Source organism: Balaenoptera borealis (assembly GCF_965194805.1).
Source record: "Balaenoptera borealis genome assembly, chromosome: 8".
Lineage (NCBI taxonomy): Eukaryota > Metazoa > Chordata > Mammalia > Artiodactyla > Balaenopteridae > Balaenoptera > Balaenoptera borealis.
The window spans coordinates 111,754,544-111,772,237 of NC_138865.1; the positions used below are offsets into that span (position 1 = coordinate 111,754,544).

The following is a 17,694-nucleotide window of genomic DNA, read 5'->3' on the forward strand; positions in this document are numbered from 1 at the left end:
AGGTAAAATGGGGGAGCAGGACTGGGCGATCCCAAGCCCCCTGGCCTCCGGCACACATGCGCGCTCTCCAAGGCTGACCCACGGCCACTGCCATCAGATTCCGGTCCCTGGTGGGCAGTGGGCTCCCTGGTGGCAGTGACAAGTTCCTTTCACCACGGAGGTGGCAGCCAGAGCTATTTTTGGAGCAGCTCATGGTGGGGGAGTTTCCTTTTGGCAGTGGCCGGGGACGGGAGTCTTGGGCAGGGCAAGTCCCATACGGAGACAGGGCTGGCCTCTCCTCCTTCACCAGCCCTGGCATGGGGAGGCCACCCAGATCCCCAGAGGTCCCGATACCGTGCTCACATCTACTTCAACCCTGAGCCGAGCTTCCCCGGAGCTTCTCAGGAGCCACTTTGCAAGGTACCGGCCTTTGCCCTGCCTCTGCTGTGGCGAGCCCCTCACCCTTTCCTGCCACCTGGGGCTACTGCCTTTGCCCTTGAGGGTATGCCTAGCAAGTGACAGGGAGGCAGGCCCTGGAGACCTCCGGGGCCTGGGCTCACAGAGCACCTGACCTTGGCTGCACCTCTGCCACCGCTGCCCCCTTGACCACCCACCTGGTGGGAGCTCCAGTGGGCCAGTGCCATCAGCCTGGCATGACGTTTGTCACTGCCCAGGTTAATGGGGGGCAGTTTCACGCTGGGTGATCCCGGGCTTTGCCAGAACTCCCGAGGTTACGAGGGAAGTAGAAAAAGGAATTCTTATGTCTCCCGCGTGGGTTTTGGCTACCTGGGCTCCTTCCTGATGTCTGAGCAGTGAGTTCTCCACAGAAGTTTCTCTTGCCAGGAATAGCCACCCTTTCAAACCTTAAAAAGAGAGCAGGAGAGGAAATTAGGGGAGGCCAGGGGTTGAGGAACTTCCCCTGTGTAGAGGCCACTGGTGGGATTATGGATGTCCTCCTGGGCCCGGGGCAAGCTTTTTACAGACCCTGAGCCTCCATCTGCCTGAGGGCTGCTCTGCTGGGTTTCCCCCTTCGGCTGTTGGTTGGCAGGGCAGGAGCCGTGGTCTGAGACAGGATATAGGAGAAGAGGAATTTCTGCTCTCCCCAGGCTTCCCCCTCCTGGCTTCTGGTGTTTACGTACTGCGTCACCCTCCCTCTGCCGCCTGCTGGGGCCACAAGGAGAGTGATTTGGTCTCTGCCCTTGAGGAAATCTCCATTTGAGGGAGGAGAAAACATGTGTGCAGGCAGTGATGGCACAGAGACCAGGTCAGTGGAACCTGGGAGTAACTGACTGGAGGAGTCCAGGAAGGCTGCCTAGAGGGGGTGCCCTGGGTTGGGCCCAGAAGGAGGATCCAGGTTTGCCAGGAGGCAGTTCATTCCAGGCAAGGCAGGCAGAGCCTGCCAAGGCCTTGAGGAGAGAGCAAGTTCATTTCCCTGGAGGGCAGGGGTCCTTGGGATGGTGGACCTACCTAAGGGGTCTGAGGCTTCTCGCAGAGTGAGACCCCCCATATTCCCCCAGCTCCATAGTGGTCTCCAAGGATGTCCCCAGGCAGATGAGATTAAAACCCAGACTTTGGAGAGAGTCAGATCTGGGCTCTAACACGGGTGCACGCCGTTTACCAGCGGCAAGGGCTTGGCAAGTCACTTAACCCCTCGGCACCTACGTTTCCTCCTCTGGAAGAGGGCAGCGCAGACCTTGCGGAGGGGTGTGCTGAGGTGCTGCGTGTCACTCCCTGGTGCAGAGCGAGTGCTCAGCAGACCTTCCTTCACCAGGTCCTGGAGCCAAAGGCCTTCCTGGCTAGAAACCAAATGCCTCATTGCTCCTTGAACTGAGAGGTGTTTACAGCTCCTATATTTTTTCCTTCCAGAAGTGGGTTTTATTACCCGAGAAGGAGAAAGCGAAAGGTGATCTGGAGCCTCCTCAATTTTAAAAAGGCTCAGGGAAGCCCTGCGGCGTGGGTGTGATGTGTTTTGAATTGCCTGGTGATCTCTGCCTGATCTGAGACCTTGGGGATCCTGAGCGTGGAGGCAGTTGTCTCTTGCTTGGGGCATCAGGAGGGTGGGGGAGCCCCCCTCCACTGACTGGGAGATTGCGGGGTGCTTGGTACCACCTGACTGCCCCTGGGTGTCCACCCTGCGGGGTCCAGCTGTTTCCTCTTTATGGATGAGGTAGGGGGCGGGACTTTCCCAGGATCCCACGAGAAGTGCTGAGCCTGATTACGACCCAGGACCCAGTCCTGACGCAGGAGGGGGACTTTGCCCCATGAGAGGTCATAGGTTCCAGGCAGAGGCTGGTGTGTGGAAGGGCCTGGAAGGTCCAGGGTGCTGTGTGGTTAGGAAGGAGAGGCCCTCACGTGCGGGGGCCTGGGGCGGGGTAGGCTTTAAGGAGGGCAGACCAGCACCAGCTGGGAGAGAGTTTGGGATGCCTTGCTCAGGCGTGTGGGCCTTTTTCTGCGAGGTTTTGGGTGGGGAGCAGCGGGTTTAGGATTTGTGTCTTGGTGGGGGGACCCTCCTTTGGTGGGCTGGAGGTCAGGGCATCAGGCAGGAGGCAGCTACAGCGACCCCACAGAGAAGGGGCCAGGCCAGCAGAGGGCAGGGGCTCTGGGTAAGTGGAGACTTGTTTGGGGAAAGAATCAGCAGCCCTGGATGAAGACCAGGTGTGGGCTATGAGGGAGGGCGAGGCGTCTGGGGGATGAACCTGGGTTCCTGCCGGGTTCCTGGGCAGACAGGAGACCCCATCGCTGAGATGAAGACCCAGGGAAGGGCAGGTGAGTCTTCAGTGCCTGGAACTTTTGGTGGTTGGAGTCTGGAGCTCTGGAGGGAGGCCCCAGGCTGGAGAGAGATGGGGGTGGGTGGTGGGTGAGGAGAGGGGAGCTGGAAGAAAAGGACGGGGTAGGGTGCCGGGGAGGTGAGCTGGGTGGGTGCTGCATTGCCCCTCAGCCGCTGGCCTCCAGGTTCTGCAGACCCACCCGGTGAGAGGCCCCACTGCCCTGAGGAGGGGGCTCAGGGACCTCTCTGCACAGGCTGCACCGCCCTTCCCGGGCTGCACGTGGTCCCGTGTCTCAGAGGAGCCAGGCTCCTGCTGGTCGTGGAGCTGCGGAATCTGAGTGGCAAGTGTGGCTTTGGGGAGCGGGGGGTGAGGGCGCCCAGGCCCGGTCAGGAAACCAGACACCATCTGTGGCTCATCTCCTACAGCTCCCAGGCCCCCGTGACTCTGGCCTGAGATCGAGCTGCTTCCTGTCAAGTGATGAATGGGCAACGTCTGCTTATCCCAAGACCAGAAGGGAAGGGGGGCCGGGGTGGGGGAAAGACACAGTAGCCAGAGCCACACCTCTGGGCCAGAATTCATTCATTCATTCATTCATTCACTCAGTTCCTCACTGTCCAAGGAGGTATGGACTACGGGAGTCAGGCAGACGTGGTTTCAAGTGTCAGTTCTGCCTACTGCCTGCTGTGTGACCTTGGGCCCGTAGCTTAACCAGTCTGAACTTTCATTTCCTCCTCTGCACTACGTGGATTATAGCGGCCCCCGCCTAGGGTGGCTGTGAGGTGGAACGAGGCGTGCACGGCCCTTGGCGTGTGCCTGGCGCACCCACAGGGCGGGCTCCGCTAGCGATGCGCTGTCATTACAGCCGGTCTGCGTGGCTGGGGCGTTCCTTACTGCCCGGGCCTCGTGTGGGGACACGAAGTCGGTGGCATCCCCTTCTCTCGTTACTCACAGGCTCCCTGGTCCGAGGAGCAGGTTCAAATGGTAGCTCTCTCCTCTGTGTGGACTGACTTTGGCAAGTCACGTTTTCCCTTGGATCCTTGGTTTCCTCATCTGCAAAAGGGGGGTGATGGCACCGCTTGGGTTTCTTGGGAGATGGCAAATTACTCAGCTCAGGGGCGGTGTTGCCGTGGATGTTGGCTGATGCTGAAGCTGGTCCGGCCTTGACCTCACCAGTGGCCAGCCTGTGAGCTGCCTGGTCTCCCGCTGGGCCTCAGAGCTCCCTCTGTGTAGGGGTGTGCTGGGCCCTACTGGTCTGTGGCACTTCTCCTCTCCCGGCTGGCTGAAGGCCCCCAGCAGTGGGCATCTATCCTAAGCTTCTGTTGCCAGGAGCCTGCTGGACAAGCAGAGATAGCCCCTGGTGCCTGCACTGGCATTGGGTCACTCATTCCGTGTGTGTAGGAGGGTGTGAAGTCACCAGGATGGTTTCCTCCTTTGGGAAAACAATGTGTGAAGCTGTTCATTGAGCAGGAAGGACTGAAAAGGGGCCTTCCCCAGAGAAATGGCACAGGGTCTGGCGTCCAGCCGAAGCTGAGTCTCCAAGGTTGTCTTTGTGATTCTCCCTGTCAGCCTGGGAGCCACGTGGGCCTTTACCAGCCCCACCCAAACCAGGGGCAGTGACGCCCCTACCCCAGTGGACAGACCGAGAGCATGGCTGGGCTCAAAGCCTTGTGGCCTGACCGTACACGCATACATGCACATACAACATGCAGAAAAGGGCAGGCAGACACTCGCTGCTTCCACCTCGGGGTTGGGGGGCAAGGTGAGGTGTAGACAGATACTTGCACCCACACGACCCTATCCACTCAGGCCCCCAAACCTGCCCCAAGCTGGGTCTTTGGCCTGAGCCTTCTGGTGTCTTGGGTCGTCTTTTACTGGGAGGGTAAGGCCCCAATGAGCCACCAGCCTCCACGAAGTGTGGTATTTGGCAGGAGACAAAGAAGGGATGTGACTTTCCCCTAGAGGAAGTTTTAGAAATTGGGAAGCAAGCGCCCCAGGTGACAGTCGTGGTCAGAAAGGCCTCTTGGGAAGCCTCAGAGCCCAGCCCGGTGTGGGAGCCGATCGCTTCCAGGAAGTGCCTGGATTAAACCCAAGCCCCCACATCTCCCTGGGACACACCCCACGTTAGTAAGAGGCTTGCCGAAGGCCAGGGCGGGAGGAGCATGTCGGGGGGCTTTGCAAAGGCAGCCCCAGATCTCGTAAGTGACGAGGAGGGTATTTGCTCCAGAGCCATTCCAAAGAGGCCGTGCAGTGCAGTAGATAGAGCATGATCTGGGGGTCCAGCAGCCCCAGCTCTGTCTTTTACCAGCTGTGTGACCCTGGGCAAGTCCATGCCCCTCTCTGAGCCCCAGTTCCCGTGTCTGTCACATGGAGACAATTTCTCCTTCACTGCCCAGGGATGGTCGGTGGTAATGACGCTGGTAGCAGCTAAAGCCTCAGAGGGCCCTTCACATGTGCCAGGCTCTGTCCTGAGGAGTTTACATCTGTTAACAGATTTAATTCTTAATGACCCTGAAAGGTAGATCTTACTGTTAGCCCCATTTTCCAGATGAGAAAACTGAGACACTGCGTGGTTAAAGGAAGCTGGGCCAGGATTTGAACCCAGGCAAGTCAAGCTCCCAAACAGACCCTCGGCCTTACCCTGGGGCTCATTCTCATCCAGTCCCCAGGTGCCTGGTAGACAGGCACATGTGTGGAACCCAGGCTGGGAAGCACACTCTGCCACCCCAGCGCCCTGGAAATGCAGGGCTCTTGCTCCCTGCAGAAGAAAGACCCTCTTTGAGGTGGCGCTCCTTGTGGCCTGGGGCTCCGGGTCTCACATTCCACGGATTTTTGGCCCCTGACTTGGGCTTGGCAGCCTGGGCCCCATTGTTCTGCAACTTGGCAGGAGCCGCAGGGGACAGGCAGCTCCCGGAGGTGCCCTGTGCACAGAGGGGCTTTTCCCGGGCTTTTCCCTGCTCTCTGTGTCTCATCCCTCCAGATCCCTTTACCTTGGTCTTTGTGCATCTGAACCCCCTAAGAAGGAGTTTCTGGCAGGAATGTCCAGGGTAAAGGGGTTGGGTTTCTGTTGGGGTATAGACAAACAGAATGCAAATCCTCTGAAATCCAACACCCTGGAGAGCCTCAAGAGGCAGTGGCTGTCTTGGACCTGGGAGGCGCATTGGAATCAGAGCTGGGTTCAGATCTGCCCTCTGTAGCCTACTCACAACACGACCTTGAGTCTCCCCTCTCTGAGCCTGATTCCCTGTCTGTAAAATGGGTCTGTCAACAGCCCAGGCTAAGTGGAAGAGATCTGGCCATTGGGCACCTCAGAGAACCTTCACTTCCTTCCTCCCTCCTCCTCCCTCTCTCCTCCCCCTTCCTTCCCCCTCTGCCTCCTTCCCCTTTGTCTGGCCCTCTCTGGCACTGGTGGGCAGGGTGTGGGGGTGGGCTGTGACTTGCAGACTCCTTTCCTGGAGCAAAGGCCCTTCCTCCTCATGGGGACATGAGGTATAGCCGGTTCTATTAGGTTCCGGGCAGAACTGCTCTTAGGCACAGCAGTTTACCCCAGGGGGTTGGCACACCAGGCGTGTGGACAATAGTGCCGCATCTGCTCGGTGCCATCCTGAAGGGAGAGGGCTCTGGGCCCCCCGGGGGGGGGAATGGCTCCTCGTGGCCCACCGGCCCTGGGCTCACCCCTGCCCACTCAGCACTGCCCCATTCTTGAGTGGAGGGGGCTTGTTCCATGGGGAGCCACTGGAAAGGAAGTGATGTATTGCTGGTAAGAGCCTGTGAGGGGTGCAGTGCAGGGGTTATGGGCAAAGATGCCATCACAGGTTTGAGTCCTGGCTTCACCACCTGTGATCCGTGTGATCTGGGCAAATCTCTCAACCTCCCTGTGCCTCAGTTTCCTTATCTATAAAGTGGAACAATAACAGAAGCTGTCTCGTGGAGGTGGTGTTAGTGAGATGGTGGTGAGATGGGCTAACAGAGGTGAAATGTATAAAGAAAGGGCCCGGCATAATAAGGACACACAGTTGTTGGCTTATCATCATTATTACTATTATTTCTGATGAGGCCAGGGCCCCTTACTTTGCTCCTGGGGCCCTTTGTGAGGAACAAGGTGAGCTCCTGAGAGCCTGCAGACCGCCTCGGGGTGCAGATGCTGGATCGCCACGTGGGGACGTGGGGAATGACATTCGCAAATACCTCCTAGGTCTCTGCCCAGTGTGACTTGCCCAAGGTCCCAGCTGGGGAGTGACAGGGTCGAGATACGAACCCAGGCCCGCTGGCCCTAGGAGGCTGGGTGAGGTGGGACGTTGGAGCCAGAGATGGATGCACCGTGGTTTCCAGCCCGCGTGGTCTGTGAGCAGGTGGGCAGGTGAGCCAGTCACGCGTGGGCCTGGCCTTTGGGCCACGCCTGGTGCCTTCTGAGATAAAGACAGAACCTTTTTGCTGAAGACAGTTCTCCTCCAGCCTTCCCCCGGAGGTCTCCCTAAGGGCAGAGGACGGTGAACATGTCACCCCGAGGGGTCTGGGGTTGCAGCCCGAAGCAGCTGCAGAGCCTGCAGGAGTCTCCGGTTTTATCTTAAAATTCATGCGCATTTTACATTTTGTTCCCTCTGTATCCGGTTTATTACCGCACACATTTCCCTCCTGAGTAACAGCGCTGCCTTGGGAAGCTGCTCGTGTTTATCTGTTTATCCTGGGGCTTTTTGTACCCAGGTCCTCACTGTGTCACCCGGGGGGTGTGCACTCCAGTGCGGAAGCTCGGGCGCAGATGGTGGGGAGGTGCTGTGGCCCCATCTGCATTGCAGGAAGCCACCTTGGTGGCCCATCTGGAGGAGGAGGGCTTGGCGGAAAGGGCACCAGGCACTGGTGGAGACCCAGGAGTCCAGGCGGAGGCGAGGCCTGGGCTGGGGCAGAGGTGGGAGTATGGGGCTGGGGAGAGGCCTCAGAAGTACAGGCACACCCCTTAATACCCTCCACATAACACCCCTTTGAGATAAGAGCAAAGAGACGACAGCAAGAGATCTACCTCTTTGTATGTACACATTAGGATGAAGCACATAAGATGCCATGCGTGAGGATGAAAACTGGCAATTGCACAGGCAGGAAACAGCACAGGCCGGGCTGGGTTTGACAGGGTGCTCTCAGCCACCAAGGGCTCCCTGCTAGGCTGAGGCGGGTGCCATCTGCGGACCGTGCCCTTGCTCCATGTGTCCTTGCTTTCTGCCATCTACTTTGTATGCTAGAGAGCAGTTTTACCCCAAAATGCTGAGGAAAGGGGTGTGAGGGAGGAGCTGGGCCTGCCCTGAGGACACAGAGGGAGGATGGGTGCTGGACGCCAATGTGCAGATTCTAGAGAGGCTCGGAGTGCCTTCAAGGACAGAGGCGGGGAGGCCGAAGGTCCAGCTCAGCAGGCGATTCAGGGCTTGGTGGCCAAACTTTGACAGGTGTCGTAGACATCTCTAAGCCTGGGAGGGCTGGCCCATCAACTACCAGAAAGACCTACAGTGGGGAGGAAGGAAGAGTGATCTGTGACCAGATCTCCAGGGCACTGACCATAACAGCCCCATTGGTGTGGGTTCCTTTCCCACTGCCCAGATCACCCGGTTCACGCAGCAGGACCTGCCAACCCACTGGACCAGGTGACGCCTATCAGCTTGGGCTTTGGCTGGTGGGGATGGCTGGGGGTGCAGATGACCAGGTGACTTACAGGTGGCGAGAGGCAGAGTCCGTCTAGAGAGAAAGACAATGTCCTGGGTTGGGTTCTCCAGAAGCAGACCCTGAGACGAGACTGTATGGGGGAAACCACGAGGGAGTGGCGGAGGCAGACAAGCAGGGTGTGATCTCAGACCAAATCACTACCCCGCTCGGGTCTCTGGAGTGACTTACCCCAGAGCGTCCTGACCGGAGGCAGGGGAACTGGCTTGCGCACTCGCCCCCTGGGTCACTGATTCCTAGGGACTCCAGCGCTCCAGAGGGTATAGACGAAGCTGCTCTGATAGCCTGGCCAGCCCTTCGGGGTTCTGTTAGGGAAGGGTCAAGTGAGAGGTGCCTGCGGGAATGCCAGGGCGGAGTCTGGTGGAAGGAACAGCAGCCTGATTAGGGGCCCTCGCCACATGCCCACCCTGCACCCCGTGTCTTCCCCGCATCCTGGGGGAGCCCAGGCCTGGCCCTGGACACCGAGGTTTAGGTGTTGTAGAAATGCTTGTGGGTGAACGGAGGGCTTTCCTCCCGAGGAGGAACGCTTTCCCTCTTGCGTCCAGGGGCACCACGAGCCATACAGCTTCTTCTATGTGCCTGAGCCTGGGTCCTGCCCCGGAGGTGCTTGTCTGCTGGGGAGGCCAGCAGAGGCTGCCTGTGACACCAGCAGTGGAAGCGATCTTGGGAGTGATACTGAGATGGCCTTTAGCTCAGGCCTGGGCACATGGTGGGCAATTAATCAGGACAGCTACTGCAGTTACTATGGCAGCTGGTGAGTGGCATCCTTGACTCTCCTGGGGGCCTCTGATGTGGCAGCCCAAGCCCTGGAGGTTGAGGGGGCTGTTCCCTGTGCAGAGGGCTCTGCCCCTGCCTGGAGGTTTGTGCAGGACTTGAGTAGGACCGGTGGCCTCGGCCTTCCCAGTGTCTGGTGCACCAGGTCCCAGCAAGGACGGGCATGTGGGGTCCTTCCTGCAGCTGCTACTTGCAGTCTGACTCAAGGTCTCTCTCTTCTGGCCACTAGGCTGCCAACCTGGGTTTGTATCGGGGTGAGGATGGGGATGAGGCACGGAGGACAGCAACGGGGCAAGAACAGGCTTTGGAGTCTGGCACATGTGGCATTGAATCTGGCGCCTCCCTTGCTGGATGGTGGGGGCACCTTTAGACTATTCCCTGCACAGAGTCTGTGTTCCCCTCTATCCAACAGGGATAGTCCTAGCAACCTAGTCGGGACAGCGTAATGGAGGGAGGTGTGTCACATGGGCCATCGAGTCCTAGTCCTGCCACTTCCAAGCCGGATAACCAAGGGCAAGTTACCTAACAGCTTGTCACCTCAGCCTGCACATCTGTAAAATGGGACAAGTGAAATTACTTCCTCGATCCGAGGGCCACGGAGAAGAGAAAGTGCACAGGCCTGTGTGTAAGAAAGCCCTTCTTTTCTGTTGCAGCCCGTGTCCTCGTGAGGCTGGCATGCAGGATGGCAGGACAGCCTAGCCACCTGCCCCATGGAGGGAGCCCGAACAACCTCTGCCACACCCCGGGGCCCGCGCACCCTCCCGACCCACAGGTAAGCCCTCCTCCTTCATCTGCAGCGCACTGGAGAGTCTTGGAGGAACACAGATCCCTGAGGCTGCTTTGTCCCGGCCACGGCAGGACGCCCCTTGGCAGCCCCCGGGCACCTTGAATGCTTCCAGCGATGGGAGCAGAGTCACTCCCTAACCATTCTGCCCTCCATCCCAGTCAGCAGCCCTCACAGATGCCTCTCTGTTCCACACTCTGGGCTGGGATGCCAGGCCCTGGTCCTGTCCCTGGGGCTTCCATGTGAATGGAACAGCTTTATCTCAGAGGGATCAGCACTGGTTAGAAGGACGGACATAGAGGGAGTCGTGGAGGCCCCGAGGAGAGTGAGGGGCGCAGGCGAGTGGACGGGGTGCGCTTGGGGTCAGAAAGTGCTTCCTGGCTCTGAGCTGGTCTGCCTCCTTTCTGGTCTCAGCTGCGTTCTGGCCCTCTTTAGCCTCTTTGTCTAGGACCCGCAGAGCTTCGGGGACGCCGGTTTCCTTACACCGGCCCCACCCTCTCAGAGAGCCAGGCAGCCTTTGGCAGCTTTTCGGAAAGTGGCTTCTGGGGTTGTGAGCTGCTCGCACACCCCATGCCTTTGCACATGCCGTCCCCTGGGCCTGGGGCGCCCTCCTTGACACCTCCAGGCCTCAGTCCAAATGCCGCTGCTTCTGGGGAGGCTTCTTGTTCCACGGCACCCCCTGCTCTGTGCTGTCTCCACACCTGCGCACAGGCACTAGGTCATGGCCGTGATCGCATCCGCTGGGGCACTGGCTCCTGGGTCTGCCTCCCTTCCTAGACAGAAGCCTCTGGGGTGGGGCTTCGCCTGCCAAGTTCATGAACTGCAGACTCATGGAGTGCACCACCCAGGACACCGCCGTGTGTGAACAGACCCAGGTCTGCTCTTAGGGAGCACACAGCCTCACAGGACAGAAAGACAGGAAAGAAAGCAGAAGAAACTGGGGGTCAGTGGAACTCCAACAAGGAATGTGGTCTGAACTAGGGGACCAGAGAGGCCTCTTGGAGGAAGTGGCTTGCAAAGAACTGGAGGGGACAGAGAGCTTGGCTGGGCAGATTGGACAGGGCCAGGTGCTGTAGCATCCTGTGGACAGCCTGGAATGATGAAAAGTAATTGTGCAGGGTTGGCTTGTGTCCCAGACCTGTGAGGCCTAAGTCAGGAGGAGACTCAGAGTCAGCCACCTTCCTGAGCCATGGAAGGATTGTCACAGCTTCTAACTGCCTAGTCCTGTTGGAGGACTTCAGGTGGACTGGTGTTTGACCTGCTTGGGCAGGGTTGCCATGTACAGTCGTACAGGTTCTATACTGCCCAAAGGTGCCTGGCCAAGGAGGCAGGTGAGTCTGAAATCCTTCTCCCGCGCCTGAGCTCTCATCAAACTGTGCTTCCTGGTGTGACGCTGCATCAGCCCAAGGGGAGGGGCACATCTATAGATTCACACAGAGGTGACATGTTAAGTAGGAGAAACTGTGTATGTGCGCACACACACGCACAGGGGGTCCAAAGGCGTCTATGCTCTTCATCCTCCCCATTCCAGTTACTGGCTGGGATGCAGGGGCCCATTTCCTAGGTGGAATTTGGGGAGAAAGCTGGGAAGCCCATAGACACTGCTGGTCCAGGGTCCACCAGGACACCTCCCCGATGGCTGGGGGCAGTGGGGCCTCCTCGGGTAATGTAGCAATTTGTCATATTAAGTCATTCACTAACAATTGAGTCCCCCTTGATTAATCTCCCAGAATTAGCCAGTTGCATTTTGAGCAATTAGGGTTAATTACAGCCTCATTTGGCAGAGCAGAGAGTCCCATAATTATGTCACAAACAAGGCGAGGAGGTGGTGGGCTGCCGTGGCGGTGGCACCTTCCGGGTGTCTCCTCGCACATGTTGGAGTGGGTAATGACATAGTTAAGTGTAATTAGATACGATTACTCAGCGTTGGCTAGCGGCTGGCGGGAAAGATGCCCCTGGTTCGCCAGCATCTGGCCGGGTCTGCAGAACTGGGGCACAGCCGCATTGACGCTGGGGCTGCTGCAGGTCGGGGCTGGAATGAAAACAGTCAGGCGCTTTCTCTCTCCTCGTCTCATAGAGCACTGGTATTTAAACACTGTCTGGGGAGAGATCACGGCTGGAATCTTGCCTGTTTTCAGGACATAGAAACACCTCAAAGTGACGGCACAGGCATTTTCCTTTATGGCAGGAGGCACTGCTGTTTCCCTGAAATCACCCTGAGAGAAAAGAGCCAGGCTGCATGATGGCAAAATGCTGTGCTCTGGACCAGGCTGGGTTTGGTTCCCAATTCCATCCCTCACCAGCCAGGTGACATTGGGTAAAATGACCTCTCTGAGCCTCAGTTTCCTCTTCTGTAAAATGGAGCAGTGAAGAAAGTGAGATGGTATATTTTAAACACCCAACATGGTACCTAGTATTGTTGGTGTTAAGGAAATGGTATGTCATTGATCTTATTCTTATATTTTAAAAATCATTTTGGTTTTCACAGCTAAAGAGCCCAGGGCTGGAAATACCCCCAGTGTAGAAAGAACAATTTAGCGCACACTCAAACTCTGGCTTTTGTTAACCTTCTGTGTCCAAGGCTAGTGGTTTGTTCATTTCAAGGAACTTTCTAGCTCTGGGTGCTGCCAGCCTATGAAAATATGTTTGCTGAACTGGGTTGAATCATATGTGAAATTCATATATACTTGGGAAAGCTGAACATGCTTGCTTTTATTGAGGTTTCTAATGAATGAATGAATGAGTGGAGTTGCGAAAAAGAGCTTAAAATGCCCCCATGGTTTATGATTTTACCAATTTGCTTCAGAGCATTTTCATCAGGAAAGAAACGCAGGGCTCAGCTGACCCACTAAGAAACACATGAATTTCCAAGAAGGAGAAAGGTGTTCTTGTCTGAGAAAGCCCTGGCTAATGTGTCTTCCATCTGGAAAGTCTTTGCAAACCTGCTTGGGACGTGCCAAGTTCAGTTATATTCGGCACTGTTCAGAGACAGAGGAATGTGCATAACTTTGCAGGGGATGGGGACAGCTGTCATTAGTTCTGCATTGCACCAAAATCTTCATGAAAATCTTCCCAAAACAATGATGATAGTTAGATAAGATTTAATGACCAAATATTAACGGCCATTAAGATTCAAGAAGTGTTTGCTTAAGTGTTGTAAATTCAGCAAGTGCTTGTCTCGTTTCTGCCTTGGGTCTGCCGGTGAGCCCTACACATAAGTAAATAAAGATGGTGCAGAGGTGAGGCTCCCAGGGAGGGATGGACCGATGCAGGGGGAGCCCAGAGAATGGGGTGGCTTGTTCTGCCCGGGGCATCAGGGTTGACAAGGAAAGCTCTCTCTAGAAAGAAGATGACACGTGGGCTGACAATGATCAGGAGTTTGGGGCAAAACAGGGAGAGGAGGATGTTCCAGGAAGAGGAAGGAGCCAGACCTGAAGGTGCACAACCAGTCAGGTTGGATAAGTATTTAAATACCTGTGCTTAGAAAAGGTAACAGCTGGTGTTTATGAAAGGCCTGGAATCCACCCTGTCATTTGGAATTGAATCTGTAGCAAATAGGGAGCCCATTTGGGGTTTAAATTGACAAGGGGTTTGGGTTTTAGGTCACTGGTAGCTGGGGCCCGAGGCACAAGTTAGGTGAAAATAGGTCACATGATGCTTTGGCCTTAAATGGGCCCGACACAGGGAGGGAAGACTCCAGAGACTTCCAGGGGAAAAACCAACTGCCCTTGGTAACTGAAGGGATTCAGGAGAGGGAGGTAAAGGACGTGGCCAGCCTGCTGGCATGGGGGCCGATGCTCTTTATGGTTTGTTTCCCTTCAAGTCTTTGCTTGTTAGTCGTTGGAGCTGGTTCCAGATTCTCTCATCCGTGTGTTTAAGCTCAGCTTTCTCTGAGCTTGGTTAGTGAGGCTCGTCCTGGGGGAGCCACCACAACTGAGATGACCTTAGGTTTTGTCATCAGGCGTCTCCCATGTTCGGGCGTCTTGCTCACCGCTCCCATGAACCGATGGCACAAAGCTGAGTGTAGACAGACTTCCAAGCTGAGACAGTCACTACATTACGATGCCTGGCAGTTACCTCATTTCATCCTCCTACCAACTCAAGAGAAGGAGACCTTATTCAGAACTCCATTTTGCAGGGGAGGAAACCAAGATGAGTGGTAACTTGTCCTTTTTGCTGTTGAGGGGCAGAGCCCAGAGCCAGGGGTGGATCCAGGCCCTGTGGCCCCGCAGAGCATTTTCTTGCCACGAGGGCTGCAGGAGGGGAGACTGGCTTCGGGGACAGAATTAGCCAGATCGTGAAGAGCTGAGTGGGGCTGGCCTCGTAAAGAGTCTGACAATATGGACTCTTTGTAAGTCGCACCCTTCTTTCGTGCTGCACAGATTTAAAGCGCATTGCTATACACACATGTACCGCATCCCTGAGAAGTTCCCTGCACACGATGTCAGGTGTCTTTAAAGGTGAAACTCGTTTACAGGAAATGTCATTCTGATGAAGCGTGCTTTTTAAAATCATAGAAACGGTTGCCTTAAAATTAATGATGCATTGCAAATATCAGGGAAAAAAGACCCATCCAGTGTAAAGATGATTAAAATTCAGGTCAGAAGTCTGACTTAGTCAGGCTAAGTTTTTTAATGAGATTTCAGAAAATTAATTGGGCGAATGCATTTTTATTCTTTTAACATGTAATTTTATGCTCCTGTTTGAAAAAAAAAAAGGATTTGTCGATGGCTGAGGCTTATTGTGGTTCAAACATTTTAAACTCAAATTAACGCAGGGTGGGGGGCATTTGTGGCCTAATTTGATCTGACTTGGGGAAGAGAGCTGGGTCTCTCCGAGCTTTCTGGGGTGAGGGTGTCCTGGGGTGGTCCAAGACACTCCCTTCCCCTGCTGTATGTCTGGTCGTGTCCTCCCATTTCTTGGGAGGGTGGGATTGGGGCTGGAGGTGACTCAGGACCTCGGCCGTGTCCTCGACTCCTGATCCCACCAGATTCCTCCCGCTGCCCAGGGAGTTGCTCCCAGAGGCTCCTCCTCTCTGAGATCGTGAGTCCTCCCCAGGCCTACTGCCACCTCCTCCCTGCCCCTCCACCCCATCTCTTCTACCTTTTCGGGAGAACTAAGGGGCTCCCACTCTGGGGAAGGGGGATGAGTAGGTCAGAAATGGCCTCTGGCGCCCACAGCACAGCCTAGAAAGGGAGGCGAGCCTGTTGTCTAGCAAAGGCCCTGGGTGACTGGCACGAGGTCGGTACAGTCAGAAGCTGCAGGTATATCCACCTCACCACTTTCCTGTAGCCAGAGGATGTTGGGTAAATGACCTCTCTGAGCCTCAGTTTCCTCATACGTGAAATGGGGCTGGGGAGACCTAAGTGAGATGGTGTACTTTAAACATCCAGCATGGTACCCAGCATCAGGGGTGTTAAGGAAATGGGATGTCGTTGATCTTATTCTTGTATCTTAAAATTCATTTCAGGGAATTCCCCGGTGGTCCAGTGGCTGGGACCCCACGCTTTCACTGCTGTGGCCTGGGTTCGATCCCTGGTCAGGGAACTAAGATCCCACAGGCCACGCGGCACGACCAAAAAAAAAAGAAGAAGAAGAAACATTCATTTTAGTTTTTATAGCTAAAGAGCCTGGGGCTAGAAATATGCCCAACGCAGACCCTTGGTGGGGTGGGGACGGGGGTGATGATAATTACAGCTGACAACTCCCTGTGCTTGGTCCCTGGGCCAGGCTCCCGCCAGTCCGGGCACACCCTGCCTCAGCTCACCCCCAGCCCCTGGGAAATAGGTGCTGCCATTCGCCAGACATTCTACAATGCCAACCCAATAGTAATAATAACAACAAACATGATAATAACAACAAACACGCAGCATTTCCTGAGTGCTGGGCCCTCTTCTAAATGTTCACTCATTAACTTATTTAACCCCCAACAACCCTCTGGAGGGGGCGCTGTTTATCTCAGTTGGACACATGAGGAAACCGAGGCCCAGAGGGCTCACCGGGAAGTGGCAGAGCCAGGACTTGAACCCAGGCCTCCAGGCCCCAGCGTTAGTGTCTCAACTGACAGAGCCAGAGTGGCAGTCACCTCTCTGCCAACCTGGGCCCAGGGATTGTGTTTATTTTCCCCGGGAGGCAGCATGGGGTCCCAGACGTAACAGGGGACAGTAAGCATTACATGAGCCGTTTTCAGAAAGGCCGTCAGGAGGATGTGTTGGAGCCGCCATCTTGGGAGTTGTTCGGGGCCAGCCCCGTGTTTGCCCAGCAGTTTAGAGCTCCCCAGACCCTCTTCTCCTGGAATCCTCCAGGAAATCCTGGGCTGGTGTTTCTAACATCCCCCATCATGGATGACCTCTCTGATGCAGGAGCAAGAGCGGAACTTGCCAGGGCCCCCCCAGGAGGTGGGTGGCAGCCGGGAGAGGCCTGGCCTTTGGGGGCAAGAGCTCAGTTCAGCTTTTCTCTACTCCGAGCCCCTGAGTTAAATCGGGGTCAGGACTCGGCTGGCTCAGGCAGCTGCGCCCAGGAGTCCTGTGTCCCGCGATGACCCCCACCTGAGCAGAGGCCCCTCTGGGGACAGGGCCCGGTCCTAACCCCTGTAAGGGCAGCGGAGGCCCCTGAGCCCCCTCACCGCTGTGCTGCTGCCGGGGAAACCTGCCCCCTCCTCAGAGCTTTCCTCTAATTAGGTCGAATGGGCTGTGACAGGAAATGCAAATCTGGGTCATCGCATATGCAGATGTGCGGGGGAGCCTTAGCGATGGTGGCTGGGAAGTCGCCCGCATCCTCTGGGAGCTTCCAGTGGCTGTGGAGCTGGGCCACGTGGCCTCTGGGGAACATCTTGGGGTGGGTGGAGAGCACTGGGGTCTGTGACCACTCGCCATGGAGGGAAGCAGCCCCATGTTGGCAGAGCCAGGATCTGTAGTGAGCACATCCCCCAGACTCTTCACTGCCCCATGTCACCTGGCAGCGCAGCTGGGTCTCTATCGTCAGGGAGTTCAAGTCCCAGCTCCCCACTGCCTGTGCCTCAGTGTCCTTATTCATGAAGTGGGATTAATAAGTCTTGTTTTACAAGGCCGTTAGGAGACTTTAGTCCTAAGACCTGCCTAAGCATCTAGTACAGCAACGGACGCATAGTAGGTGCCTAATACACGAAAGCTTGTCGTCGTTATTTTCATGACCACGTGTGATCCCTCCAAGTGCCAAGAAAGCTGCCTTTTTCTAGGGTGTGTGATTTCAGCTGCACCCATAGAAGTGACAGTGGCTGGGTCACAGAGTCCCTTCTGCACCAGGCTGTTTTGGGTGCATTTCGTTGTGTCATTTGACAAGCATGCCCTGAGCACTCGCTTCGAGTGGGTCAGAGCCTTAGTTCAAAGGACAGAAAGGGGACTAAGACAGGGGCCCACTTGGTGAGGCCCATGGTGGGGGGATGGGTGGGACTCAGGTGGCTGAAGCAGGAAGTGTAGGCCTGGCTAGTCACAGGGTCTCAGAGGAAACGCAGAAGTGGCATCTGAGTTGGGAGGCCACACAGCACAGGGTGAAGGGTAAAGGCTCTGGGGTACCCAGCCCCGGGTTCAAATTCCTGCCGTTACTCATGGTGGGGTCTGGAGCCTCCCCTCCGAGCCTGCGCTTGGTTTCCTGAAATGGAGATTGCGATGATGTCCGCTCACAGGGTCCTGGGAAGCATTCTGCACG

At 56.2% G+C, this 17,694-nt stretch overlaps 1 protein-coding gene and 1 long non-coding RNA gene across 4 annotated transcripts in view; both read left to right on the top strand.

The window, feature by feature from the left end:
• The window catches only part of LOC309633958, a 253,401-nt gene that overhangs the window by 126,205 nt on the left and 109,502 nt on the right, over nt 1–17,694 (top strand). The gene's annotated exons all lie outside the window — the stretch shown is intronic.
• NEK6 (NIMA related kinase 6) overlaps nt 1–17,694 on the top strand; it is an 84,403-nt gene that overhangs the window by 32,340 nt on the left and 34,369 nt on the right. For 2 of the 3 annotated variants that reach the window (XM_082403343.1, XM_082403341.1), the window contains exon 2: nt 9,878–9,996. In XM_082403343.1, the coding sequence (XP_082259469.1) occupies nt 9,907–9,996 (90 nt within the window). In that variant the 5' untranslated portion in view covers nt 9,878–9,906. Of the gene's footprint in view, nt 1–2,390; nt 2,746–9,877; nt 9,997–17,694 lie in introns of those variants that run through there. The other variant, XM_082403342.1, reaches the window with a different exon arrangement.